This window comes from Semicossyphus pulcher, unplaced genomic scaffold, assembly GCF_022749685.1.
Source record: "Semicossyphus pulcher isolate SPU_LCO1_2020_fin unplaced genomic scaffold, fSemPul1.0.p SCAF_17, whole genome shotgun sequence".
Lineage (NCBI taxonomy): Eukaryota > Metazoa > Chordata > Actinopteri > Labriformes > Labridae > Semicossyphus > Semicossyphus pulcher.
In genome coordinates this window covers 23,336,790-23,364,231 of record NW_027211681.1, presented here as the reverse complement: position 1 = coordinate 23,364,231, position 27,442 = coordinate 23,336,790, and the positions used below count along the sequence as shown (strand labels likewise).

The 27,442-nt window shown below is 40.5% G+C and overlaps 1 protein-coding gene across 4 annotated transcripts; it reads right to left on the bottom strand.

Moving 5' to 3' along the window:
* Positions 1-6,516: 6,516 nt before the first annotated feature.
* sun2 (Sad1 and UNC84 domain containing 2) lies at positions 6,517-25,941 on the bottom strand. Of its 4 annotated transcripts, none has more exons than XM_069665985.1 (16): positions 25,711-25,941; positions 15,748-15,856; positions 15,483-15,598; positions 14,780-15,160; positions 14,635-14,694; positions 14,327-14,398; positions 12,560-12,705; positions 11,974-12,024; positions 11,816-11,875; positions 10,850-11,044; positions 10,568-10,705; positions 10,205-10,301; positions 9,975-10,090; positions 8,738-8,911; positions 8,558-8,647; positions 6,517-8,463 (listed from the first exon to the last, which is right to left on the bottom strand). In XM_069665985.1, exons 2-16 carry the CDS (start codon positions 15,852-15,854, stop codon positions 8,347-8,349), a joined length of 1,920 nt encoding a protein of 639 aa, XP_069522086.1. In that variant the 5' UTR covers positions 15,855-15,856; positions 25,711-25,941; the 3' UTR covers positions 6,517-8,346. The 4 variants fall into 4 exon arrangements, with proteins under 4 accessions (XP_069522086.1, XP_069522087.1, XP_069522089.1 ...); XM_069665986.1 differs by lacking the exon at positions 25,711-25,941 and adding an exon at positions 18,840-18,994; XM_069665988.1 differs by lacking the exon at positions 14,635-14,694.
* Positions 25,942-27,442: the final 1,501 nt, after the last annotated feature.

Below are 27,442 nucleotides of genomic sequence, written 5' to 3'. Positions count from 1 at the left end.
TGTGTCGAAGCTGGAAGGAAAGGCTGGGATGCTTTGAGAAAAAAAGGGGAGCAAACGGTAAGTTTTTATTGTCCACATTTCAGTTTTGACCATTGTGACACATCATCAACCTGCAAAAACTTAATATTTATAACACAGTCACACATAAATCCTCTGAACAGAACAAACAAAAATATAAATCAGATTGTAATACAGCGAAACCAGGCGTCAGATCATGCTATCTTACCTTCACAAAGTTCACAGTGTCCTGTGGTCCTAGTCCTCTTCAAGTACTGCAAACCTTCCTTCAAGTAGCACCCGACCAGTGGGGCCAGCAGCTTATAAAAACGCTCCACAGGGGTTAATGCCATCATTGGATTGGACAAGGCTGAGAGGACAATGGCTATCTCTTCCAATGTGGTGTCCAACCCAAACCGGGATTGGGCCGTTGTGCAAGAAAGACTTGCTGAGACATCTTCAGTGATTGGATGGTTTGGATACGAACAAAGGGGCGTGTTGAGGTTGAGTTTGATGTGGTTTGAATTGTGTCCATGCAGAAGTAGAGTTAATCGGCTTCAGGAGCAAAGATGAAGAGATGCTTTCATATTCTCTAGTGTTTGAGTCATTCAAGTCTGAAGGGGACTCTGTATTTGGCTTGGGGGCACCTTGTTTGTTAAACCTGAGGATTGTTGTCTGTACCGTCCCATAATTTACCCTTTGGTGTTGCAAGAAGGTTGTTCCATTATTAAGACATCCGTTTAAGAGTTTCCACAATCTGCTGACCTGTGGATTTTACTTTTCACATATCTTTCCCACATTATTTTTATATCTACAGCAGCACTGAGGCTCAACATGTGTTCTCACTAATGCAACTGTACACTGTCAGTAAACAGATGATGCAAGGTCAGCATAAGTGAGAAATCTAATGCAAGGTGTTACTAATGTTCCCAGACTGTGGTGAGCGCTGAGAAAAACCTGTTGGGAATACAAGCCTGCAAAGTCACGACAAACACCCACTTACATAAGTAATGTTGTGATGTTTTTATACAATTTGTTGTTACATAAACCACAATAACACATTGAATGATTTTAACAAGGTTATCTTTCAGGGTGCTTCAGATGTTGAATGGATAACAAAGAAAGTGGACATTTTGTAGGATGATAAAGAATGCTAGCAAGTTACCAACAAATGTAGGAACCATTATTTATGGAACTTCTGTAAAACTAGGAATTAAGAAATATCTCTGATGCTTTGATATTTTTAAATTTGTCTCACCCAACTTTATGTAAGTGCAGCCCAACTGAGAATCCGTCCTTCTATTTCTAACGCCCTGTAACTAAGGAATGTGAGGTTTACCAATGCAGCGTTTGAATACACCATGAGAGGGCAACATCAGGAGATGTTCCCAATTATGTAACATTATAAGAGCACAAAATAAGGTGAATACAAACTAGTTTAATGCAATAATCTGTAGCTTTTGCATGTTCAAATAACAGAAAATATGGAACAGTATTTTCTTTTGGAAGACAGTTCAAAGTGTAGTTGTTGGCGTGCATATTCAACTTCAGAACTCTTCGCACTACAGATGGAGATAATAAAACTACAAGCCTTTAAACATTCCCTGACAAATAGGCAAAGAAATGAATGAGTCACAATAGTGATGATATTTATACTAATGGAAGATTGTTGCTTTTGATCTGACTTGAGGTGTGGGACAGATGGTTACCTGTCATCAGAGGCCAATTCTGAAATTCAGCAGAATTCTCTTTCGTCAAGTGAAATCAGGGTTAAGTTGTCTAACAATAGGCCACAATGCTTGGAAATGATGTGAAGAGAGAGTCCAATTTGAAGACACAGGGGAACCATCGTTATAATCTATCTCTTAATACTCCCTATATGCAGATGATGCTGTCCTTCTGGCTTACACACAATTGCAAATATTGCATTTACACACATCAGACCACAAATAAATTCAACATGAAGGTAGTTGCAATACATCGTCTGTCAGTTTTTAATGTGGGTATTCAAATTTGGCAAATGAATCACTGTGAAGAGCCTGGTTTCACGCCATTGTCTGTGTTCATCCACACAGCACTACGGCCAATAACTCTAAGATAAGATAAGATGAGATAGAACTTGTCCTTCTCCTCCATCTCCTCCATCCTGAAGAAAATTCTAGTGCATAGCTCCAAAAACACATTAAAAATTAGAGGTCATACACAATGATCGTGTATGACAAAAACAGTGTCCTTCGTTGCAACTTCACATCACTTTTCTTTTTATAAATAAAAAACGCTTTCCCACTGGCCAAAAAACCCACTGACACTTTTTTTTTGCTGAATGGGCATTCAGACCCGGGTCAAATGACTCTGTAGACCCGAGTAATTATCGCCTCAGCTCTGATCGGTATTGATGGGAACACAAAACCCAGGTTGACACGCTAACCTCCGCTCGATTTCCAGCGCAATGCTAGCTCCGTCTGTGACTCCTGCGACTCCTCGTCATCTCAGCAACAAATTCTGCGCTTGAACATCGTTCCACATATGTTGCCGCCGAGTTTGATACACAGACTGAATGAGTAATAGATATAATAAAGACCCAACCACTATCTTCACTGTTTACTAACCCTGTTTCAGGCGCGTTTGTGACGTCAGATGGTGACGCAGCACAAAAGTGACCGATAGGAGTATACTCCACTGGCAATGGGAACGGAGACAATCTGCATCTATAAGCAGGTCTTCCTGGGTCTAAAAAACCTGCTTCAACGCGCTATATTTCTTCACCAAGAGTCCCATGATTCCCATGTCCAGCCAAGTCAGTAGCTGATCCAGTGTGTTGCTAGCCTCTTGTGCTAGTAACCAGCCTAGGAAGTCAATAACTGACCAAGCCATGAGCCTATCCAGTAGTATTCAAGCCTTGACATGCGAGAAATCAGACTAAAGCTAATTACTAGCTTAGCGAGTAGCTGATCCAGTGGGTTGCTAGGTTAGACTCATAAGTTAGCGCCTTTGTCAAAGGAATAGATGGCTTCTCATTTCCCATCGTCGGCATCACAGTTACATGCACCGGCTTATCGTTTGCCAGATCAGCAACTGGATTCAGCAAGGTTAGCCACCGCCAGCGTCACAGTAGTCTTTACCCTGCATGCATATTAAGAATGCTGTTTACTGTAGGGCCAGTTTTCATACGACTTTAACGTCTTTCAGTTGCTTAATTTTTACATAGGTGCATAAATACTGCAAGAAGTAAAAGTATGTTTTTGGTTCTTCCACAGATATACTATGCTGTTCAGAAAATATTGTCTTTAGAATTCAAAATGATAAGTTGGTATGGCTTATGATGGTCATTAAGAATCCTCATGTGTCCCTGCTGAGACACACAGCAACACAAAGTGGGGTTTCATTGAGAGGCTTTGATTGTGTGACAGGAGACTAAAAAAACACACTGGCGTAACCACACGTTGAACAGCTGACACTTTCTTATACCTATCAAAACAGAACTTTGCTCGAAATAACAATATGTTTGTGGATGCACGCCTTTTAAGTGTATTTGCATTATGTTTACAAGCTTGACAGTGCGTGCAAAAGAACACCTGGCTTAAGATTAAGGCATTATGCAAAGTGAAGTATAATGTTTGTGGAGACTGGTCAAAGTGTACTTCGCTGTGGCAGCAAACACCAAACAGCAGGACGACAAAAATTACCATGTGAGGAGCAGGGACAAGGTTGACCTGAACGGTGCTGGAATCCTAACCCAACCAGAAAGATCTGCGCAGGGTAAGTGAATAAACATCACTTTCTTTGCCTTTACATAAAAACTGTTTGTGATCAAGATAATTAACATGCAGAAGCTAAACTTTTTGCAACAGTAGCAGAAAAAACAGTTTTCCATCAGACATTATGACATGCCTCTGCAATGAAAGTGTGTGTAGTTCTTACTTTAGTCCTGACTGCTTTAAGGCCGGCCAGTATCAGGCACTTGGTACTGTGTATCATGAACCTCTGGCATTACTTACTGGGACAATTAATTGACCTGTGCCATCTTAACTTTATTTTTTTTTCAGAAGTCAGGGAAAGCAAAATAGATTGCTAACACATTAGCCACATCACCTCTATACGATGATAATATGTTTATGTTATGCTTAGTTTGTTGTCCTGCCCCCAATTGAAAAAAATGTAATGCTTCTGGTTTGTTAGAAAATATTTAGTATGGGAGCTTTAAGGTGTGTTTGGACCAAAAGCAAAGGGAATATTTCACATGTTTACATACAAAGTCAACAGCAAGACTTGAACCAGCATGTCCTAAAAATTTTTCGTTTGCATCAAATGTTCAAAAATGTCAACCTTTGATGCAATCTCATTCTGATTCCTTGTCCTCTCGCGGACACACCTGACAAAGCAGGACTCTTTGGTTTTTTGCGTCACTATACAGCTATTTTGGCATTTTTAACTTTAAATTTTCACAATTTACAAAACGGGATGCAGGAAGTTGGTTTCCATCCGAGAAATCGTTGTACCAAGCCGAGCTAAGCCTGACCGAGCTAACAGGACATTTAACTGGGCATTGGTATCAAGTATCTGGGAGTTGCAGTTAAGTCCATCCATATGCACTTTCTGGTGAAGCAGGGGAAATTCATCAAGCTCTGTGCACCAAGACAATTATGGGATTTGTGCTTGATTTACAGACATATATTGAGGGGCGCATAAAACAGGTTGTGTTTAACCAATGCAAATAATCAGAAACTACCGCACGAGTAACACAAGATTAATATTTGCTAAGCTTTCAGTCTGAACACACATTTTTAAAAGGATCAGAAGTTGCATGTTGTCTAATTATCCTCTCTGTTGACAGATGACTGACTCAGATATTGACAGCAACTTGACCTTTGACCCAGCCAAAGTGATGGAAAAATTAGTTGGCAATGAAACCCTCCGTCAGAACGGCACAGACGACATCCGTCGACTCACCTGGTACCTCCTGCCCACTGTGGTGATCCTGCCAACATTGGGCTTACCAACCAACGCTCTGGCCATACGCCTCCTGCTGGGCAAACCAGGTATCTGCTCCACCTCAGAGATCTTCACGCTCAACCTTGCACTTTTTGACTTTCTGTTCTGCATCATTCTCGTCACTGAGTACATCCGTTTGCTGCTCACACATACAGTGGAGGCTGCTAACTTCCTGGCTTTGGGTTTGAATCAAGCAGGAGGGCCCATGTTGCTCTGCATGATGAGTTTGGACTGCTACATGGGCATCTGCCATCCACTGGTCTTCCTCCGGCTCAAGGATCCAAAACTGCGACTGTCCTTGTGCTTGGTGGTGGGTGCCATAACTGTTGCATGTTGCGCTCTGGTGAAGCTTAGGTCTTCGTACAAGTGGAACGTGATATTAGGGGTCCTGTGCTGTGCCATAGTGGTCATATCAACTTGCAACGTCCTGATTCTCAAGTCCCTCCACCAGGCCGGGCCCAGCAAGAAGGAGGTCCATCCTGTGAAAAAACGTGCGTTCAAGATAGTTCTGACAGCGTTCGTGCTGATTAACATCCACTATCTCCTGCCGGTCACAGAGTACCTGCTCAGGCAGTTTGGTCCATTACCTTTCAGGTCCTATTCAGCCTTCACCTGCGTGGCCTACATAGCTTTTTCAATGGGCTGTTTCATTCAGCCTCTGAGTTATCTCGTCCGGACCAAACAGCTGCCTCAGATGAGCTGTCACTGCTGCTCAGCTGCTGAGGCAAAAGCTGTGGTGACAGTTAAATCAGTGCAACCTTCATGACATGTAGCGCTAAATGTAAGGGAAGAGCTGGACTGTAACCAGATGGTGGATTGTAATGCATTAGTTAATTGCTGAACATTCTTCTTTTATATCTGTATCTTTTCTATTTTGTAATATTGTAAAATCCATCGACCCAACTCAGGCTTTAAATTAGCTATTATCTGAGCGTCGAGTTTGTTTCTTTTTCTTTGAATTTTCACTTATTTTTGAAGTCGTATCTGTAGTCATCCATCTTTTCTTTGTTTGTTCAGCCGTAGTAGATTACTGTTTACTCTCAACACTTGCAGAGACGGTAAAAGCAGCCGCTTAGCTCCGCCTACCCTCTCTGGCAGACCAACCACTGCTGGCTGATGGAAAACGTGTCACTAACTGGGCGCCACTTGTGAAGTCGCCATAGACACCCAGTCTGTAATACTGCAAATGCAAAGGCTTTCATCAGTGGGCCGTAGGCTCAGTCACTATTGTGTTACCTCTTTCAGCAACTTCGGTGACTTAATAGACATTTATTAAAATGAAAATCTTCAAGATTATTACTTTAATAAACAGACAAACATTCTATTTGTTAATAAAGTACTTCAGGCAGTATCTGACAAATAATTATGTTAACATAAAAAGGAAGAAATGAATCATAATTAATGGGACTGAACCTCTGAATGTTTTGTCTAAGCTGTCTTTTAGGCTGTATCTTTTTTTTCCAGTTAGAACTAATCAGAAAAAATGTAATTAAATAAAAAAAGATACATTATTTGATGTGTATTGAGAAGCTTTATTGACTCTGATAAACAAAACACTTTTCTTTTTGCTTGTATGGCTTAACATGTCCAAGAGAAATAACTCTGCGTGAACAGGAGAGAGCACAGATACAAAAAGGGACAAGCACTTGAACTGTCCAGGCTGTTCAACAGCTTTCAAATACAAAAGCTCTTGTAGGCAATTTAACAGACACTGAAAATGTTACCCTGTCAGTGCACAATAACACACACTGGACATCATGTGCTGGTCAAAAGCAAATCAAGTTTGATGTTGATCAAATAAAAATGCGTCCACAATGAAGATGTTTCAAAGATTCTTATGCAAATATTTATTCATGGTTATGTTTGATGCCGGTATAAATTGTTTATGAGGTAAGTATAATTATAAACATAAGAACTGTACCAAAGTAGAATTATCATCAGTTTAAATACAAAATGCAAAACACCAAGATTATAAATTCATGAAACCTGCACAAGTTTTATCAAAACACTTTTGTCAGCCTCACACACCTCAAGCTCATGGTTCATTGAAGACTAGCATATATATTTAACAGGACGTAAGCATGAAATGGTGGATTTGACCTGGATTCACCTCTCGTGAATTTCATAATAGGAACAGTTATCTGTGATTTTCTCTGTTTAAATGTTATGTACAACAAATAAACAGCACGCATGGGCAATAACAACAACGTACACAGCTCTGTCATGCGCAGTGCAAACAACATTCATATGAACTCTGTATTTCAGAGACACTTAATGGTAAACTTGATGGTTGAAAAGAAATTGGAAAGTATTGTCAAGCTGTGAATGAATTCATTACAAACGGATATTCTTCTTTTTCAAATAAATAACATCTTTCCATCCTGGCTGTGTAGCTCATATAAAATGTAACTGCTATGTACAAGGCAGTAGAAACACAGACATGAAGTCAACAGAGAGATTAGAAAAAGAGGTTTTCAAGTATTCAAGTAACGCCGGTTATAAAAGCAAAGCTGACGAGTTCAAACTTGCTGAAAAGAAAATTATGTCACAAACCTGCAGATTTTGACCTTTCAAGTGAATATTAAATGAAATGTAATTAAACCCTAACAAGTAATACTGATTAAAACATTCACTGCTGCCCTTTGGAGAATTTCTCAATGTTTGTAATAGGATGGTGCATCCCATCAGTCACTGTGAAAAATGTCTTTTTCAGCTATTTCAGACACCAGGAACATGTATGATAAACACAGTGGTTCCTTCTAAGTATTTTCCTCATCAATTTGTGATTTAGATTTAAATTATTTCTCACAAATTTATTATAGTATATTATGATTATTTTCTTGTAAAACAAAATCTCAAAATTGACCACTTAAACCTCAGAAATTCTGAGTTTCTTACTCATAATTTAACCCCCTCTGCCAGCTCCATTCTAACAAGAAAATACCTGATAAATAGCAACAACAATCATTAACAACAAAGAGATAAAACGTTCTCTGTGGCACTCTCAAATGACCGAAAAACATAAAGTTTCCAGAACTTTATGTTTACATAAATGTTTTACTAGGTAGATTTTTGGTTATTAGAAACATATGTTACACTTCTTTCTGTACAACTAATCAAAGACACGTTTAAGTGTGCACAAAGAAACTCCTATGATTTCTGTCACTTCACTCACAGCACAGCCGTCTCACACACAAGAGTGACAGCACTCACACTAAACACTTGTTCAGTAGCATTTGGCCGTGAATGCACTTTAACCAAATTTAACCTTTTATTTTTTAAAATAGCGTACATCACAAATGTACTTCCTGTTGTGTTGGAATGCGCCGTCGGGTCACTGTCAGTGGACCTGGTGTCTCATGTGGAGGCGATCTGTCCGTGCACTCTGAAGCGGTACAGACACGTATATTCCACATGACCCCAGTTAGAGAGAACGCGCATCTCCACATATCGATACACCACATCGCTGGGGTTCTGCATGAGTAGAAAGAAGAAAGAAAAATACTTTTTATATAGAACAGGAAGTAGTTAGTTCATGTCTTCTTCAAATGTGTCCGCTCCAACTTACAGTCAGCTTAAAAGTCTGCGTTGATTCTCCATCTTCATCGTAAGTGAAAGTCCCCAGCAGTGTTCCTTCTTCTTCATCATTTTTCATTCCCTGGGAGAGAGAAGTCATGTTTTGTCAGAATATTCTAGAGCAGAGCAGTTACAGGCCGGCACACTGCATTTCTAGGTCGCAAGCACTCACGTAGACTTCAAAGTCTTTGGGAGCGGAGTCGATGCGTCCGGTGGGAGAGTTGTAGCGCGGCAGGTGGTCCAGCGTCACATGAGTTATGGTGATGGGGTGAGACAGAGAGATCACAAGAGTCCCCTCGACACCGTGAAACGCCCAACATTTCCCTGGGAGCAGCACCGGGTAGCCCTGTTAAGAAAAGGAGGAGACAAAGCTGTTAATGTTTCACTAACTAATCCCTCTCTTAGTAGCAACATGAACGCAGAGAGAAGGAAAGGGGAGCAGAGAAGAACAGACAGAAGGAGAGACAGAGAGGTGAGGAGCCGAGTGCACCAGCTGGGCGTAAAAAAAATAACGTCTTTCCTCGTATGTCTGACTTAGCTGCAAACGACTTCTTTATTCCAATTTACACCGAGTGCACCAAACGGTGACTGTTGCCAAGCAACACACGTCTCCACTCTCCAACTTCTCCCACCAAATTCTCTTCAGGAGAAATGCATATCACACACCAGAAGTAAAGGAAAGGAAAACTCAGAGATGTTTGCAGAACATAAAAATGCTCTCACGGCAAAACTGAACAACACACACAAACAAAACAAAAGGTATCGACAAGGAAATGATCACTGCTGCAATAAATTGCAATCATCAAGCATGCCTGATGAACAGTTATCATGTCTCTAGGCCCTCTGTGTCATGAAAGGACCCGTTGGCATAAAATCTGAGCGCAATCAGCACCTGCAGGGCAGGGACAGCGCCGCATTTCTGTTCAACACATGTAGCTGAGGGAAGAGAGCTTCAATCAATTTGAACAGGACTTGTTTGTCAAAACAAAACCTATCGATCAGCTCACTGTCCGATCACAGATGGTGATCTCTCGTTTTAATGCCCTTTCATTAATCATCCTGTAAACAACACGCGAAGTTTTGTGACGTTACTTTGACCGTTTTTATTTTACCTTGGATTTAAGTCTGACTTTCTAAAAGTACTCCTGCTCCATCTTCGGCGTAAAAGATACAGCCGGGTGTAACACAAACTAAATCCTACTGGTGCACAAGGCGTAATTTGAAGTCTGTCGTAACTTTCAGCTCTCGGTCGGACGTAACGTTACGCCCAGCTGGTGCACTCGGCTCCAGATGTCTTCAGAAGATAGAAGAGAGTGAAGGGAAGTGAATTATATCGTTTTGGGGAAGTTAAACATATTGAGATGATAAATAGGATGGAGAAATAAAACAGAAAGGAGAAATCGTGACACCTGAATAACAGTGCGTGGGCTCTCAGATGGGTACCACAGAGGGAATCCAAACAGGGTCACGCAGGCTGAACGGATACGATACGTCTCTGAACACCTGGTGCTGATCATACTGGCACCTGCACACACACAAAAACACACAGGGTTTAAAGCCACTTCTTTTTTGCAAGCATGAACACAGAGAAAATTAAATATTGGAAAATAAATTCAAGTGACAGTGACATGTTCCCCACCTTGAGTCTCCAGTGCGAAATCAGCCATTTTGTCAGCCATGGGACGGCCGCAGTCTGAGCAGCTTGCTTTGTCTCCTAGCCTGATAGCATCCTGCTCCTGATTTATTTGCACACACAAACCATAACATGAGTACGTGTGTATCAAGTCATACGTATCATAGGCCAACATACAGACACACAGAGATACATTAACAACAAAATGATGTCCCATAAACAGAGGTCTAATCAAAAGCTAAAGTGAAACACAGCATAAAGAAGAAGTCTCATCACCACAGAGTTTCTTGCACTGAGATTATATGCACATGGCTTTTAGAGTCCTAAGTGGTCGGGGAAGTTATCTACAGTGTCGTTCCTTCCACCCACCTTGATGCGGTCAGTGAGCCAAGTCTCCATGGCCTGTTGGAGCTCTGGGGTGAGATGGTTGTGGACAGGGGCGGAGATTGTTTCAGGGCAGGGGGCAGGAGGAGGCATCAGCTGGATGGACGACCACTCCTGGGACAACTACAAGAAACAGGAAGTCACATTGTAGCAACACAATGCAAAGGAAACAAGTCCAGTTTGAAGATAACATGAACAAATGATGAGATAAACGAATGACTTTGTCTTGAGTCTGTCAGCTGAGTACATCTCTCCCAGCGCTGTTACCTTGGCATTCTGGCTTTCTAAAGCTTCGATCCTGAGGCCGAGGCTGGAGGCAGCAGAGCGGCCGTCCGTCTGGTACACCACCATCTTCCTGCCCAACACAGCAAGCTCTTGCTCAAGACGCAGCCGACTGTTCGAGTCCAAAACCTCAAGCTTTGCTTTCATATCCTGCACGTCAAGCTGTAGTTTCTCCTTCATCTGCCAGAGAAACAAATGATGAAGAGTCAGTCGCTGGATTTATGCTGAGATTAAAGAGAAGTGTTGGGCTGTGAAGGCTACTGGGATACTACAAGATGTGTTATTAGGCTTATTAAACATTACATAACTAATGGGAAAGCAACCCAGATGTCACACTCGCTCACACTCTCAGTCTCAAGACAGGTTTCTAAACAGAGCAGATGTTACAAAGTTCCCCCTACATGGATTTCTGTTAGCTTGTTGCAATTTTGAAACATGTGATTGGTTCCTATAAATACACATGGAAAGTTAAAGCTTGTATCATGGAGCGATTGATTCAATGGATTTTATATCAAGATCAGCACCAAGCAAATAAAACTGATCCAAATTCTAAATGTATCGAGAATGATGCCTTTAATGTCTTTTAAAATGTTCAGGATTTTTCAGATTTCCCTGAGAGTAGACGTACTTCTACAGTACTGGTGTGTTACACAGCACAACAAAGAAAGCTACAAAACACAGCAGAAAATCTGCCCTGCATTCTCTGCAGTTCCACATCACCACCAGTAGATGTTGCTCTACCACAGAAGGGGTTTTAATACCGTTGTTAGTCACCACACATACATTCATAAAAAAGTATCTTGCCAAACATCTACTATTGTTAGCCACTTTCCATCATCATCAGGCTTGACAACTTCGGCAATTAGGTAACCAAGAACTGTTCTGACATGGGGAGGCGTTTTGTTCAGCATGTTGTTCAGACACCACATGCTAAGGAAAAGATTCTCTTACCTGGGAGAGAAGGTGTTCCTGCTTTAGCTGCTCTTCCTTCTGCTTCAGCTGCAGCTCTTCCTGCAACAGACACAGACACAGGGGTCAATTTAGAAACATAGCAGAGCTAAAAACATCCTGCTTAGTATTGTGTCATTTGCAGGTGACCTGTGTCTTACCATGAGACGCTGCATCTTCACTTCTACAGCAGCAGACACAATGGCTGGGTCCTACAGGAAAAAAAGATTCTTATTACTTCAAGGTAACAAGAAAATCCCACATTTTCCTGCAAACAACCTCCAAATAAATTAGATCTAAATACTTGGCCCTCATTTTAATGTAATTATTGAATTTCTCATATGTTTGTGATCTTTTAAAATCCCTTAAACAGCTCTCCTGGATGTGCACTTTCTTATCTTCTAAGTGACATCTTTTTGTTGCCATTTCTCTGCACTCTATTATTTCGGCTGTGTGTTCTTGCGAAAGCCTTAATTATTTGTAATGCCCCTCTATTAAATGCCCAAGTGTGGACCTGGGAATAAATACTACGTTGCTCATGCACAGACCTGCAAAATGTCAACCAAATATTGGACGTTACACAACAGGGAGATTTCTTTAGCAACTACAGTAAGTTAAAATTCTTTGGAGAGGCGACGAAACATTTGCATTAACCCACATAAACATAACCCACTCATCCAGTGAGAATCATTTTTAATTTAACCCCCACCCACACATAACCAGTGAGATGAAGATGATCTGCCATACCACCACGGGTGTAGGATGCATGAGTTGAGGAAGAGGAGGAGGTGCAGGGATAACAGGTTGACTTGTAGGTTTGGTCTGTGACGGGGTCTTTGTGACAGTCATGCGGGAGATGAAAGAGGTCAACAAAGGAAGGAGGAACCAAAGACCTGGAGAAAAGAGTAGGAAGGTTGCTTTAAGATCAGCACTTAGAAACAGAGACACAGTCTGCACAGAGCAAACATTACCTGTCTCAGTAAACACTCTTACATCAAAGGCCCGACATGCGAATATTGTAATGACTTCACTGTGACTCATTCTGTCTCACTGAGATGGGGATGTGTGACACAATCACCACAGAGCTAGGGGAGACTAAGCAGTGCTGCCGTGCAAGTCACACATAGACATTTTGGGGCAGACCCCACCACGCTTGTTCACCAGTTTCCTGGGGAAAACCCTGGGAACAACTAATCTGAGACGTCTTCAGGAGAGTAAGTCTTTGATTTTCTTTTAGAAACTTTGTAAGAGAGCATCACATCGAAGTCTGGTCAGTAAGTTCTTCGAAGTGATCACTAAAAAATAGGGTTTCATTTCCTTTTAATCAGCTCTGTCAGACTGAGAAACATAACTTACAAATTAAAGGTGCAGCCTAACTTAAACCTCAAAATATCCCAGGGGCTGATGAGGTGTCTGCAAGATGTGATTCTAGAAAACTGTATTAATAGACTAATACACCTTTATTTTAAATTTCTTGGTGCCATACCTGAAACATTCTGTATCAGACAGAGAAGGTGCAAATTGCTGGAAAGAAAAAAGAACCGTTTCTATGTGGCTTGTGCACCAATTTTGTCCTGATAGGGCCATACAGAGGTACTCTCTGAGGGCTGCTTTCCTGAACAAATGATTAAAGAAGACATGCAACTTAAATGTACACCTATTGCTGCAGACAGTGCTGAGGGTATTGTTAACAATGGAGTCAGAGTTTCTCTGCTTGACCCACCACATGTTGCCATCCTATCTGAAATCACCGTAAGCATTATTTTCTGCATTAAATCATCTGTAACCTCTCATCTGTAACGTGGATTTTAGGGATGGCAAGTGTTCTAATTTCCATTTCGGCTAAGCTTGTAGTCGACCAATCACGTTTCAGCAGGCTGCGCCGTATGCAGGAAAAACAATGACATCCCAGCTCCCATCAGCAGCTATCTGACGATGATTTAGCTTCTTATAAATCTCTATAAACAGACATCTGCACCAAGTTCAGCAACAATCTGTTCCCTTGATGCTGTGTCAAGAAAGTCGTTCAGCGTTCAGATTTCCCAACTTCCTCGAATGCATCAGAAATGATCGATCCGACCTCCGTTCAACAAACGAGCATTTTAAAATAGTTTTCTTGATGTTGAAGGTTCGGCAAAGGAAAGACCCGTTAATTAAAGTAAATCACAAGAAAACTGTTTCTTTTTCTGTAAACAATGCAGCACGTGGAAAAGGAAGTCTTGACTGGAAGTCGTTTATCGCTAACTGCTAGCTACACACCCGGTATGTTCATCGTTGTCTAATCCGAAATTGTATGATCTATAACTAAATGTTTTATATTGGCGCATATTACTTATGCAAATACCCATATATCAGTGACAAGCCCGTACCTTCCCAATAACATTGGCAGACTAATATATTAATCCGGCTCTGAATTAGAAAGTGTGTAGGAGTTTTTTTTGCAACTCAAAAGGTTTTCATTGTAGTGATTAAAATGCAAACTGCAAGAATCTGTTGTATGTTTCTGTCACTTACAGAGCAGTAAAAGGAGGAGGAGGAGAAACAGACCACAAGCCTTCTTCATGCGATCCGTGAATGAGGTATTAGCTGCAGGGACGACAGGAAAAGTTGATTCGTGAGGATTTTGATAAGCTGCAGTTAAATCACACTCACAGTCGAGAAAACATAAACCCACTGGCATGTAAAGCAGGATGTATGTGGACATGTGAACACATACTGTACAAATCCACTAAACAATGTGAAAAACAAGCACATGCATGCACACATGATAACACATTAATACATACATATAAAGAGACAAAACACATACAAAAACACCGTACCTAAAGCTGCCAGATGCATTATTTTAGACTGTGCTGCGACAGCCATCAATGTGAATGAGTCTGCACAAAACACAGGAAACATGAGATTATTACACAGACATGCAGTGACACAGGCATGCAAACACACATACACTCAATTACTCACCCATCAGACTAAAGAAGGCACTGCTGATTCTACGTTTGTATCCAGTACTGGGAGTTACACTGTTATTGTGGATCCTACTGGTGCCGCCGGTGGCAGCTGTGGGCTTCCTGTGTATCCCCTCGGAGGACGAGTACCCTGAGCTGTCCAGGCTGCTCTGACTCAGCTCTTTATGGGTCGGTCTGAGGTGTAATCCTGGTCTACTGGAGCTGTAGAGCCCAGCGCAGGGGCTCGTCTCCGTAGGTACTGAGGGGCAGCGTGTGGGCGTCGGACTGCGGGCTGATGATGGGGTCAGGGCTGGCCGAGGGGTGGCCATGGCGGAAACGTAGGGTACGGTCCTCATGGTCGTCTGGGTCTGGATGCTCGTGGTAGAAGGAGTCAGGCCTGGGAGGAAAAATGGATATGAGGAGAGACAAAAAAGAGAGAGCAACAATCAGCAGTGCATAATTATATAACAATACATCATTTGTTATCTTAGCTGCAAGGCTACTCTTTGAAAAGAAGAGGATTTTTTATCTACAATGAGTCTGCAACATTTTCCTCTTCATGCCTCAAGAAGGTGAGACACTGGACTGAACTGCTCTTCTTTTTCTAAGAAACAAAAGCCCCCAACTAATTCCATTAAAGCTATTTATAATACTTTTGCACTGACAGGACATTATGTCATTGTCTTTCTTTTGATGGTAGGATATTGTCTTGTGTTTACCATCATACTGGCCTGCAGTGACAAGAGGCTCGGGACTGGCAGATCCAGCATTGCTTTTGGCTCTACTCGGGGTTCGAGAGCCGCTCTTGCGGTTCCCTGCCTTCTTCTTGAAAACCCTGTTAATAAAAAAGGACACAGACGCCGACACACACACACACAAATGCACACAGAAGGGGGGCAGATGAAAAATAGAGCTTAGGATTACAGTTTGCAAATCTTACAAGAATACAGACACAAAGGCGCACACGCAGTTTGAGTTACGTACTTGACGGGGTTTTCACGGTAGGAAATGTTTGTCACGCTACTGGAATCAGATTCTTCATCTGAATTATAGTATCCTCCCGACACCAGGCGTGAACTCCTACGAGACATGGCTGAAAGACACAGAGAGAAACACACATGCTGTAAGGAGGTCGTCAAAACCATAAACACACCATTGTTTCAAATTCATGAAGCCTACACGTGACACAGTTAAATTGTGCATTCGTGTTTAGAACATTAAAAGAACATCAATTTCTAACATGATTTATTGCAGTGATCAAACTTTCCATGAAAGTTAACTCCAAACAATAGTTAACTTCAAATTAAAATTATAATCTCAAAGATCTCAGTTTTGTTCTCTTTGGCACCACCTGTGGTGATAAATTGCGGGAGCACACTTCCCAGACATCCAGACAGTGTTGCATGTGTGACGTCAACGGTCGGTTCCCGTTGTAACTCTTCGGTCAATTCCTTTTTAGACTGTTTGCCTTCATCTGAGCGTCAAATTTGTTTCTATTTCTTTGGATTATCACTCATTTTTTATGTTTTATCTGTAGTAATCGATCTTTTCTTTGTTTGTTCAGCCATAGTAGATTACTGTTTACTCGTGTGTTACCTCATTCAACGATAGACAGTAGATAGACTTTAAAGACATTTATTTAAAGTGATAATCTCAAATATTTTCATTTAATATTCACAGTTTCAGTTATTTTTTGACCAAAGCAACTTTACTTAGAACATTTAGATTAAGGCCCATGACGTGCCGTAACTGGTTTGGACACATTAGTCGGTTACCAAGTTAGATGCCGAACACTGGAGCTCACCACTACCAACAAGGAAGGAATAATGTACGCAAAGCAATAATCAGTGTATCAGTAGTATATCAGAATATCAGTAGAGGTGTTGAAATAGTGGTAGAAAGAGAAATAGTAGAATCAGTAGCACTTTCAGTAACAGCAGAAGTGGTTAGCTTACTACTCTAAAGTGTGGCGGATCTTACAGTTTAACACTAGCAGTTTACAGTAGTAAGATATTAGTTTGATCAGCAGTTGTAATAGCAGCAGATGTGGCAGTAGTAAAAACTGGTCAGCAGTTCAGTTAAATATGCAGTAGCAGGAGTAAAAGTAGTGGTCAATAAGCAGTTGAAGTAGTAATGTTAGTAGTAATACTAGCAGCAAATCTCTAACAGATGCCCCTTTAGTTAATCTCGGCAGACTGTAATCCAACTAATCTACAGAAACCATCCTGCTGCTCAGACATTTAGAGTTACAGAGCAGAAGTAAAACATCAAAACACACAAACTAAAAGACTCGCTTACACACAAGCTTAAAGAACAAAGACAGGCACTGTTAGTGCAGACACATTCAGAGTACATACAGGAGAAAACAACAGCGCAGTGTGACAGAATCAGCATACCTTAACTGAGCCACCATACTTCAAGTGAAGAAAAATCTTGAGAATGTTTTAAAGTTTGACAGAAACTGATGTTGATGAAGAAGAAATATTTCAGCGTCACTGCGCTGTGAAAGCTGCCATCACAGTCATTATGTAACAAGCATCTTAAGATAGGCAATCTGATTGGTCAGAGTGCTCCTACAGTGCAGCTGATTAGCATAAACCACAGCTCACAAGCTCTGCCACTTGTGCCAACCACTGTGGCAACGAGCAAACTAAAATCCCCCAACCCCTCAAATCATCCTGAAGAAAACAGAAAAGATTTATCAGAATACAGCATCGGCATTTCCAAAAAAATGCACTCACATATCGTATAATAAAGATTTAGTTTTAGGATTATTATAACTGAGAATTAGCCTAACTAAAAGGAATGCATGAAAATGTTGTTACATCATTGGTATTTCCTAATAAAGGCTTTAAAATTAAATATGGCACTGGCCTCAAATGACACATTTCTACTGATAGAACAGGCCCATAAGATTTGTGGTGATCTGTGATAAAATCCAATGAACTGTCCAATCCCTATTAGGGTTGTCACGATACCAGAATTTTAAACTTGTATATGATGCTAGTTAAAAAAAACAATTTTTTTTTATCAATACCTGTTTTGATAACACAGCCACAATATAAAACCTGTTATGTACCAAGAAATGATTAATCTTCTAGTTTTTCTTTTTTTCCTGCAGACAGGGCTGGTACAGAAAAAGTCACTGAACACATAGCAGCTCATTTGAAACACTGCTTAAAGTAATGAAAGGCTCAATGAACAGGATTTTAATGTTTAACATGTTGCACCAGGCAAGCAACGCCACTTTCTAACAGCTTTTCTCCCTCATTATGTCATATTCATACAGTTTAAGAAAACGCTGTTATACTGTTAAGCATACAACCTTGTGGGGAGCTGTTTGGATTGAAAGACTCCTCAATTCCCGCCAACAAGTGACCTGCGAGGCCAGGTAGACGGGAGTGTAGGCGAATTGGTCGCGGCAAATTTAGGATGAAAACTGTGTGAAAAAGTTTTTTTCAAAGCTTCGGTACCTTTTGGTACTGACGAACGCAAAAATAACAGATTGTATCGTTTAAAACACGTGGTATTGAAAAAAGTATCGAAATATGGAACATTTTGACAACCTTAATCCCTAGTGCCTTTCATAGGGTTGCAACAGGTTTGAGATTTACGCAGTATGCTAACTATCTCAAAAAATTCACTTTGCATGGTTACAGAAAAGCATGGCTTCTTTTATATCCCTGCCAACATGTATACCTATTCAGTCTCCCCAACACACATAAGCCTGAAGAAAACAGATAGATGCATGCAAAACAAAAACCCAAGACACTGTAACATTGGAACTATTTCAGGTGTGCTGTAATGAGCATCAATTCCTATTGCTATAAATCACCCATCTTTCCCACTTTGTGTCTTTCATCTTCACATGTTTTCTAACATATTGGACATCATGGATTATTTGGTTCATATCTGCTGCATTTATGCAACTCAAGTTGCAGCTCAAACTGGCAATTTAAATTAAGACATTCAAAAGAAACCTCATAGAGGTTAGCCTATCCAACACGACAGCCGTCGTTCACCTGTCTGACAACCTCTGCTAAAGTCTCCATTTATACATAAAAAAATCCACCAACCTTTAGAATGTGCTTTGTAATCCAGTCTTGCAATTTCACAGATTATCCTGCATCTTGCTGAGCCTCCTTATTAAAAGAGAAGTGTGGTCTAAGAGGATCTAACGTTGAGATTGGTTTTTGCCTTCTGATATCATAAGGGATACAACTACAACAGAGCAGAGACTAACTTCATGCTACTGAAAGAGCGGCAGGCGATGACAGAAAGGGAAGCTGTGGCTGTTTGTACTCAACAGATAGAGACAGGAAGTCAGCACACACGCACACACACAAACCTCCACTCCCTAAAAGGGCGTTAATGCTTATTTTAGATAAATTTGAATATCTGATCAGGGGGAAAATATTACACGCCCAACTCTGTTATTTTTACACAAAATCCAAAAGCATTTCATCACAAAAACACTGACAATTAATTTTTTTTCTGTAATTACATCATCCCCTCAGGCACTGTGCATGCAACTGTTGAGCAGGATACATGAGGAGGACTTTTACTCTCACATAAACAGTTATGGTGACAGACTAAGAAGAGAAAAGATGTCAGAACATCGCTAAACTGTGCCCATGGTGTAAAAAGGTAATAATAGCACCATCACACATGACTAGGCCTAACAACAGTGTATTGCTATGCAGACAGGCCTTCTCTGTTTACTGTTAACAAGGACAACACAGTAATACTGAAACCTACTTTCCTGCAGCTGCTGCAAACAATTCATAAGTGAGGTCTTAATTTTAAAGCTTGGGCCCATTTCAGTGAGGTCTAAATGACTGTAAGAAAATCATTTTGGAATCACAGCTTTTAATGATGACAGGCTACGATTGTCATTCAAAGTGTCTGAAAACATTATGTACAGGATCCCTACAGATATAGGCCTATTTTGTTGAGGTGAGATCCTTTTTTTAACCAGAAACAGTTTTTACATTACCCTCTTGGAAGCCACCAGACTACACTGACAGAAACAGTAATTCTCCCTTGCAGAACATGGAAATATTTCTACCCAAACTACCGTTGTTAGTTTCTTTCTGTAGTTGTGTGACTTCAGTATTTTTAATGGATTAGTCATATCCAGCACAGTATTTGTCTATAAGGCCCCACTGACCCTTAGCTAAGCCCCTCCCTTGAACGGCCACTGTCCAATCCTACGTTAGCAACCGTAACTAGGCCTGTCAAGCTTTCAGATGCCGTACCGGTGTGCATATTGAATCTGCAAGTCCGACAGCAGATTTCCTTAAAAGGAGAGATGTCGGACATGGATTAAAAATTGCGGACGACCTCACTCGCAGCTTAGATCAACAAAAACTCATTTGTTTGCTCCAAGGTAAGATGCTAACTAACTTGGCTAGTTTAGCATGTTAGCAAACAAAGACTAGGTTGAATATTAAAGTTAATCCAGATCCAGTGTATGGATCAAGCCCATGATATGTGAGCAATATCCTGACAAGCTTTAAACAGAATGAAAAAGTGGGATAATTTAGTTTTGCTAGCAATGGGCTAAAATATATTGTTCAATGAGAGTTATAGGGAATCATTAGCTTAAAATAAAACAATATCTTAACTTACCCTGCTGTGCAAGAACATTGTTGTTCCTGTATATGATTGTTAACATGATTTGTCAAGACATGGGGTGCCTGTCATTCTCAACACTCCGCTGACAAATTATATTCTGGATGTAGCTTTGAAATGTGTATTGTCGTCCTTTCTGTCGACTTCGCTCTGATATTTGGGAACTATTTTTTCCAGAAACTTGCTAATATTTCCCTTGGAAAGCGAAGGGTCAATTATGCAATGGAACAGTGATAACGTCAGCGATGTCTCAACTGTGAATGTGTGTATATGGTTACTCTGTCTGTCCCTCTCGTGTCTACGCAAACACTAGGCTTTTTATGTAAATGAGGAGATGCATTTTTACTTTGCATGTGATCTTCCGATGCTCGTGTCATGTCAGACCAGCAAAGGCAGAATTATCATGGACAACTTTATGTAAACATTACCAGCAGCTCATGTAAAAGAGGTCACATAACAGATTAAACAACCATTAAAAAGAGGACAAAAGTGGCTACCTCTCTGTGGAGGATGAGATATCTAACCCTGCTATCAGACAAAATGTACGACGTGCTTTTACCCATTTTTCACATCCTGACATCTAACAAAACAAAGAAACAGAAAACAGCAACAAGGTTCACAAATATTTTGACGCCACAGCAACAACAGCCTGTATCTGTGTTGAGCAAACAAGCGCCTCTCTTTCACACGATTAGCATTCCTGTCTTCATGGCAGGTTAGAGGCTTTGGCTCAGGGAAAGGAGCAGTTTGTACGATAATTCCTTCAAATCCTGCCCTCCACTTTAAATGGCGTCTCGGCTCAGACTAGCTCAGCACTTTCCCCCCCCTGAACGCACCAACCCCCTCCTTATTAAAGCAGAGGGCAAAGCTATTGATCCTCTTTCTCTTTTTTCCCCTTCTTCACCTTCTCATCCTCGACCTATTTCCCCATTTAACACGGTACAAGTGTTTGATCTCATCCTACCTTCTTTTAAAGCCTTACCCATTTGTTTCTGGCTTATCATCCTATCCCTTTTTTAACCACCAATTCATGCTCTTAAATTACAAAAGCCCCTTTCGTCCCTGGAATGGGTTGCTACACATTTAAAGATCAAGAGGCTTTAAACTTCACTGTCAAGAGTCTTGATCTTCCACTGGAGGGCTACAGGCAAAGCATAGTTACATTGCACTGCATTTCTCCATGTGTCCTTGGGGTATGAGTCCTCCATGTGTGTGTGAATTGCCTATTAAGTCGAGGTCAGGCCAATCGTATTGGACAAGAAAATCCCCTCATAAATAAAGGGAAACCTTTAGATCCTGCTTAAATCATGTGTTGACACAAACGGTGCTGTTCATGCAGAAAAGGCATCACAAACAGCAAAATATGTGAGCTCACAGTGATTCTTGATGAGGAATTAACTGGCCTAGAGCTGGGCGATATAGGGCAAAAAAATATGATCACAATATTTTTTTCAATATTGAAATTGATCAAAATATATGATTGGATGATGCTGCCAGTTTGAGGATCATCCTGATGCTGACAAAGGCCTCAAAAGTTTATCTTGTAGTTTAACATGCTTAAAGTAACAATCTCTAACTTTTTCTGTCTGTCACCGAATAAGATAACACAATGGTGATTGAGCCTATGGCCAACTGATGAAAGTCTTTGCATTTGCAGTATATCGTATTTTTATGGACTGGGTGTCTGTGGTGACCTTTATGGAAAAAAATCAGAAGCGGCGCCCAGTTAGTGACGCATTTTCCATCAGCCAGCAGTGGTTGGTCTGCCAGAGAGGGTAGGCGGAGCTAAGCGGCTGCACTTCCGGTTTCTGTAAGCATTGCAAGGAAACGGTGACTACAGATACAACTTCAAAAATAAGTCAAAATCCAAAGAATAAGAAACTAATTTGACGCTCAGAGAAGGCAAACAGTCTGAAAAGGAAAGCGAGGAAAATCGAGAGTTAGAACCATGACAAAGGGAGCCATCTGTAGACGTCTCATTAAATTGGGAAGAGTACTTTCAAGTTCTATGTGATTGAAACACTCGGGCTGTCTCTACATGAATTTCATGGAGATGCACCAGAGTTAAATTTGGTAAAGTAAGCCCACGCTTTCGAACGCTTTGCTCCGTCTGCCATATAGACCTACTTTCCCAAGCATGAGACCACAACAATTTGCCATTGTCATTGCCTGAAGCTGGTGGCTTCGTCACCACTAGGGGATGGATGCCAGCTACGTTAGAATGAAGCGATTGAAATAAAACGACATTAAAGAAGACAGCATTGTTTGTCCATGGTTTATTGGTACTTTCGGTACCAACAAACCACGTATTGGTACCAAAAAGTTCCAGTTCTCGATACCCATCTCTAGTAACTATTGCCGCTGTATGATATGCTTTTTGATCTTTCAATATTGTGTAAAGTTTTCCAACGTTTATCATAGTTATCGCCTTAAACATTATTGCTAACCCCAATTGTTGTACATTGTTTTATCGCAAAGCCCTAAACCAGCCTTAACAATGAAGAAGAACAGGAAGTGAGCTAAAAGCAAAACCTGAGAGCAAACTGTCTCGTGAATACCAGTGAGCTGCCTCAGTCTTCCCTGTGGTGTCTCACATCCCCTTGCAGGATTTAGAGCTAAAGAATGAATGTGTAAAGAAATGAAATTATTTTGAGCATATGAGTGCTGCTTTGCTACGAACACGTTTCATGTGTTAGCCCATAAACTAGGCCGATATAATTTAAATCTAAGGGAGCAGAGGTCTGGATGTAGGGGTGGTGTTTGCTCAGGGCTGGGCAGGGTGGGGCACTTTCACTGGCCCAGGATCCTGACCACTGACACTGGCAGGGAGCAGACAAAGAAGGAGAGCAGAAAGAGCTAGAGCACATGGGACAAAGGCACTGGGAGGGTGGAGAGAAAGAGAAAAAGAAGGGCAGCACAATAAGGATGAAAGAATGAATGGTGGGTAATTGTAGTTTGAATCCACAGTAGGAAAAATGAGTAAAACACTGCGGGTTTAAAAGCCAGCAAAGGACTTTGAGGTTTCTCAATGGATGGAAAAAATGTGGAGAGAGAGAGGAAAATCACAGGAACGAAGGGATGAAGAGAAAAAAAAGAAGTACATCTGATGGGAAGAAGTGGGCAAAGAAAGGAATGCAGAGAATTACTCTTCATCAATCCAAACTGGACTGGCAAATGGGTGAATACAGTGGCTAACTTTAGGGCCGTGCCAGTGAAATATGACTCAGACACACAGAGCAGATGAGTCATCTGTGTGGCATTACACAAATTACCCCAAGCTCTTGGTGAAGTCAAGGGGGAAACACAAACTACAGACGTTAAACTGAGCAGCTACTTAACAAGGTCTGTTTATATCAATGTGAACCAGATGCTTACATTTCATTCTCTCATTTTGAGGTTCTCTTTCTCTGTCTTTCTATGTTGTGTAACACCAAGGCTTACAGTAGGGCTAGCTAACATGAACTAGCATGCAGTTTGTTGTTGAGGTCCTACAGCTGTCTGAGAATCGTTGTGTGAGAATCTCAGGCAGACAAATGTCCTCCATCCCTCCTCAAGACTCGGCTTTGTTTATCGCCAGGCTTCTCCTAACTGTTGTAGTTTGTCCTTGCGTCTTTTATGTTTTCCTATTAGTCATTTTTGACTGTTGTCTCTTAGATATGGAGATTTCCTTCTTTTCTTGGTTTCACTACATACTACACATATTATACATATTAAACGCTTTCCACTGACAAAACAAGACATCACCTTGGACGTCGTGCAACTGGGATGGACTTTTACTGTTTTCATACATTTTACAGACCAAACAATTAATCTCGAAAATAATTAAGATTAATCGTTAGGTATAACTTACTTTTCAATCTTTAAATGAGATAAGAGATGACCATATCAGAAAATATCTACAATAAGTTAATTACAATAACTCCTACGTTTAAAGTTATTGAGTATGTAGTATGTTAATATGGTAGCACAATAAGGTTGGATCCAAAACTGTGAACATTGCTGCTACATTCACACAAAGCCCCACATCAAAAATACCTGAAAATGAAGCACATTACTGTCACCAAGGTTAGCTAAGTTACGCCTTACTTTTCAAGAGACAAGCCCTGCCGCCCTGACTGACACCTGGTTGTCTCTGCTGGATACCTGAGCTGGTGGTCATATTGTAGAGAGAGAATAGACCTTTGTCTAAAGTCTATAATAAACGCATTAAAGAATAAAGAAAAAGCACACCATTGTTACATCTTATGAGATATTCATGCACAAAGTTAATGAAACAAAATAGTTACCATGTCCATGCAGTAAAACTAGGGATGCACGATATTATCGGCACATTATCGGTATCAGCAGATTATGGCTTAAAAATGACATATTGGCTTCGGCTGATGTCATGTCTGTCGATATTTTCCATCGATAAAACAACACTTTAATTATGCCTAAATGCTCGATGATAAAAAAACTTGAAGTAATGCTACGACATTAACTCGGTGAGGGTGTGCGCGTGCACTGCATGCACCATGCCTCTTCCGTCAAGCAGGAAGAAGGGAGCAAGATATCTGCGGTATGGCAGTTTTTCTTGCCAAACTTTTGCCAAGTTTTCATAACGGACTGCAAATGTATGAACATTATGATTCTGCATCTGCTACAATAAGAGTAGGCATGATATCAGAAAAAAAACATATGCCTAATATATCAGTATCAAAATCAGCAATCTGCAAAAATGATTGGAAAATATCTGCATGTCAGATATCGGCAAAAAAAATCAAATATCGTGCATCCCTAAGTAAAGCTATTGCATTATACGATGTTAATAAAAAAAAACTTTCATTAATTACATATTGAGGACAGCTCCCACATACTTAAATAGGCCACCTTTTTACCCTAAGGTAAGCTAGCCAGTTTATCTCAGCAAACTTTTTAAAAATCAGTTAACTTGGCTAACTCAGCTTTGAAAACACAGATCCGCCTACACTCATACCTAGCTGCAGTTATTTCTTGCATAAACTGTGATTTGGAGAAATTTTACATTTGTGCACCTAAATAAACTGAATTAACTGAAAGGCACTTATTGTAATGTAAGCGAAATTGAACATTAACGTTATCTTGTATTATCTGCTCACTGTTAGCGTTACATAAATGAGTTAACAGTAGTTCAACACTACAGCAGGTGATCAACTGACAAAGGCATCCTCAGGCAGCACACGCGCACATTGAACACCAAAGCGTATCGTTTTAATACTCACCACAAAGTTACCCAGCGAAAAATAAGAATAACAATTTGTTTCGGTACTGTTTTTCTCGGTGTCCTTAACTTACCTCGTAATGTGTGGTCCGTCGCAGTTGAACAAAAACACCACGCCAACCAACAGCCGAGCTGTTAACTGTCAAATTCTCAGTCAGGAAATGATAATCCTCTCCTTCAGCTCCTCACGACCACCAAGATCCGTCTAAAGAAACATCTGCACTACGTCTAACTCCCAAAAACAAAGTCCCCAAAAGCGACTTGGTTGTTAATACATCTCCACAAGTAAAGTATGGAGCATTACTGTGGGCTGTAACGGCGAGACAGACTGACGCTTACTGTTGTGACAGTGCGGAGTATTCGCCGCTACGAATTTTGACAGTAGCATTCAAGCTAGCACAAAAACCAGCAAACACTTCTGGTTGGCCTCTACAAAATAAAGTTCTTTATCGCGAGTGAAAACAGTCCTATTTATACAGTCTATAGCGACAACACAAAAGCATTATTCTTATAATATTTTTATTTCACTTTTTAAATTATTCTAATATTACATGTTTCTAGAAAGATTATTATTATTATCATATCATTATTATTATTATTATTATGACAAATAAAAGGCAATATTTGATCTCTTATGTAAATGAATATGGTTTATTATTAGACTCTTAAACAATGTTTATTTAGGATTATAATACATTTTTATCCAGGAAATACTTCAGAACAGCGAGTCCCCTTTTATTTATATATTTATTGTACACGACCATAGTGATGATGTTGTCCTCTTTGAAACTGTTTCCGGTCTCGTACTATCAAGTCATGGCATGGTGCATCTGGCAATAACAAAACACAGGGCGCCATCTAGTGGAGAAATTTGTGCCCTCCATGAGAGTTCCTCTGTCAGCTGCAGTTCAGGCCTGTTGACACACAGTGGAGCTATCAGGCTGTAAATAACCTGACAGCCTAGCAGTCCTGATAAACTGTTGATTGTCATGCACAATTGCATTTGCAATTTGATGTTTAAGAACAAAGTCAAAACCAGTTTATAATAGTCTATTTAGAAGTAAACAATACTGTTAGACATCAGTCACCTCATACAAGAGATCAAATCCAAAGGATGAGAGATGAGAGATGAAGAAATGTCGAGGTAAGTGATATTAGGCTGCTACAAACAACTACGGGTAAACTGAAGCTCCCAGGAATTAATGTAAATGAAACTGATATAGTCGAGCAATAATTGTGTAAAGTTTGGGTGCTCGCCAAACCGTCATTGAATATTTATTTTCCTTTTCTTTATAATGTAGTATTGAACATATTAAAGGGTTCCTGTTATAACTGGCATTTAAGTCAAACTATTTATGTCATGCAAATGTTGTCACATGCAGCATGAGGTGAATTTTATTTGGTATTCAGCCATTTTTGGATGAAACCCCTCGCATTCAGTATTCATCCATTGGCCCGTGTACATGTTGTCATGTTATTTACCCACCTAAATGAACTATTATGACTGTTTTTAAAGCCATAGAACTCAAGCATTAGCTGTAGGTTAGGCTGTTATATAAAGATGATGTATATACACAGTTTGCTGCACTTGGAAACCTTAATTATGACACCTTTAGAGAGACTATTCAATTAAATTGTATTACGTACTGTGCATTTTGACGAATTCAAAAGCTTTTCATGTTGATTGATTGACTGGTTGAAGAGAAAAAGCAACCCCAGTAGGAGGTAATGCAACCAGTTAAGGTCAAACCTCTCAGAAAAAGAGAGACCAGGTTTTATAATTGTTCCCTCAGTCTGTTTGGGACC